Genomic DNA, 2036 nt, shown 5'->3' on the forward strand with positions numbered 1-2036 from the left:
CCTCATCAAAGACCTCGATACTTATCAATGGCTCCCCGAATGGATATATTCGCTATCAAATTAAGAGGTCTTCGACAAGGTGATTCGCTATCCCTTATGCTCTTCGCACTGGTGATGGATGTGCTGAGCTCGATGTTTGTGCATGCTTTAAACACCAAAGTTCTAGTAGGGGTTCCCCTTGGGGAGTTTGGTAGTAGCTGTAACCTCCATTATGCTTAAGGACTTGAAGATCTTAGAGTGGTGAAATTGATGCTTTATGTGTTTGAAGGTTTGACTGGTTTGGAGACCAATTTTGATAAAACATGTCTTTACTCGAGCAAGATTGGTGAATTGCCAGAGGTTGCTACTGCCGAAACTCTCAGTTGTGTTGTGGGTACGCTTCTAGTCACATATCTTGGTATCCCCATCTCTAGGAGTGGGCCACATAAGAAGGACTGGGAAGGGCTTATTCTTAACATTAGAAGACGACTGCCAGCTTGGAAAGTGAGGTACCTATCCTTGGGGGGAAGACTTACTCTTGTTAACTTTGTGCTTACGATGATCCCCACTTATTGGATGTCATTGTTCCGATTGCTTTGCTAGGGATCAAGTGAATTGACCGAATAAAGAGAGACTTTCTCTGGTCAGGGCCAGAGATCGATCATCCGAGCTGTCGTTTAATTAGCTAGAAAAACTTGTGTCATCCTCGGGATCACGGAGGGTGGGTTATCCTCGACCTGGGCAGGTTTAATCAGGTCCTTGTGGGGAAATAGTGGTGGAAGTTCATGTCAACGCCCGACTAGTGTGGTACTGCTGTCATACAATTTAATTATGGTTGGACTCGTTGGAACATGTTCCCCAATCACAAAGGCCGTATTTCTTACTTCTGGAAAGGAGTTCTTAACTACCTTCCAGCATTAAGATGTTGTATCCTGCATAACGTCAAGACAGGGGGAGAAAGTCTTTTTTGCAAAGATCATTGGCTGGATGGTAAATAGGGATGGCAACGGGTCGGGTCGGGTCAGGTGCGGATTTTACCATATCCGTACCCATACCTGCTACCCCGTTAGTATATTCGAACCCGAACCCGACGGGTTTTAAAAACCCCAACCCACACCCGCACCCGACGGGTAATCAGATACCCGCGGGTATACCCGCCTCCGAACCCATATTAAAAAATTAATAAAAAATATATTTTTTTATAAAAAAAACTTAAAATTAATTATAATTTTTTTATAAAATAAAATAAAATAATTATAAAATTACAAGACTAAACAAAGAGGAAAAATAAAAAACCCTAGATTGTTAAGTTGTAGAACATATTAGTATATATATTATATCAATATTTTAGTAATTTTAATTTTGGATCGGGTGCGGGTACAGGTATGGGTCGGGTATTAGAATTCCCATACCCGCACCCGCACCCGTTTCATACAAGTCGGGTTTTACCTGAACACAACTGGAAACCCGGTCAAATCAGGTTTATCCGTCAAACTTGGGTCGGGTCGGGTCGGGTTTGGGTATTATTGCCATCCCTAATGGTAGAGCACCTTTGTACCTGTGGTAGGATGATTTTATTAACAGCCCTCACCCAAATGGGACAATCAAAGAGCTTGCTTACCTGTTGGAGAAGCCTCCCTTTATCGATAACCCGTGTATGCGACGATGAGGATTTGTTAAGAGCTCCAAGTGATGTTATGTTTGATCATAAACGTTTGTGTCTCACTGGTAACGGTGTTTTCTCTGTTAAATCTTTCTATAACTTCATTATATATGGAGGGTTGAGATCCCGATTGCGAAGTTCTTTTGGAGTAGTTCGTGTCCAAAGAAAGTTAATCTTTTTAATTGGCTTGTGCGAAAGGACAAAATTTTGTCTCTGGAAAACCTAGCGAAGCGATGATGCAACTGTCTTCCTACGGCAACTTGTGTTATGTAATTTGGACTTGGAGTCTACTGACCACTTGTTTTTACATTGCTCTATTGCTAAACAGGTGTGGACCTTTTTTGGGAGAATCCTGCAGCTACCAGACCCACCTGAGTCTATGACTTTGGTCTAG

The 2036-nt window shown here is 42.2% G+C and overlaps 1 protein-coding gene across 1 annotated transcript; it reads left to right on the forward strand.

Moving 5' to 3' along the window:
- Nucleotides 1-27: 27 nt before the first annotated feature.
- Nucleotides 28-2036, forward strand: LOC120255122. Its single transcript, XM_039263013.1, has 3 exons — nucleotides 28-199; nucleotides 269-483; nucleotides 1971-2036. The coding sequence occupies exons 1-3, from the start codon at nucleotides 28-30 to the stop codon at nucleotides 2034-2036; spliced, it is 453 nt and encodes a 150-aa protein (XP_039118947.1).

Source organism: Dioscorea cayenensis, chromosome 3 (assembly GCF_009730915.1).
Source record: "Dioscorea cayenensis subsp. rotundata cultivar TDr96_F1 chromosome 3, TDr96_F1_v2_PseudoChromosome.rev07_lg8_w22 25.fasta, whole genome shotgun sequence".
Classification (NCBI taxonomy): Eukaryota; Viridiplantae; Streptophyta; class Magnoliopsida; order Dioscoreales; family Dioscoreaceae; genus Dioscorea; species Dioscorea cayenensis.

Bases quoted from the DNA above. Each gene is read 5' to 3' on its own strand.
- LOC120255122 (XM_039263013.1), top strand. From the start codon at position 28: ATGGCTCCCCGAATGGATATATTCGCTATCAAATTAAGAGGTCTTCGA. The intron at 200-268 runs GTAACCTCCATT...ATGTGTTTGAAG, and splicing joins TGGGGAGTTTGGTAGTAGCT to GTTTGACTGGTTTGGAGACC. The intron at 484-1,970 runs GTGAGGTACCTA...ATTGCTAAACAG, and splicing joins GACGACTGCCAGCTTGGAAA to GTGTGGACCTTTTTTGGGAG.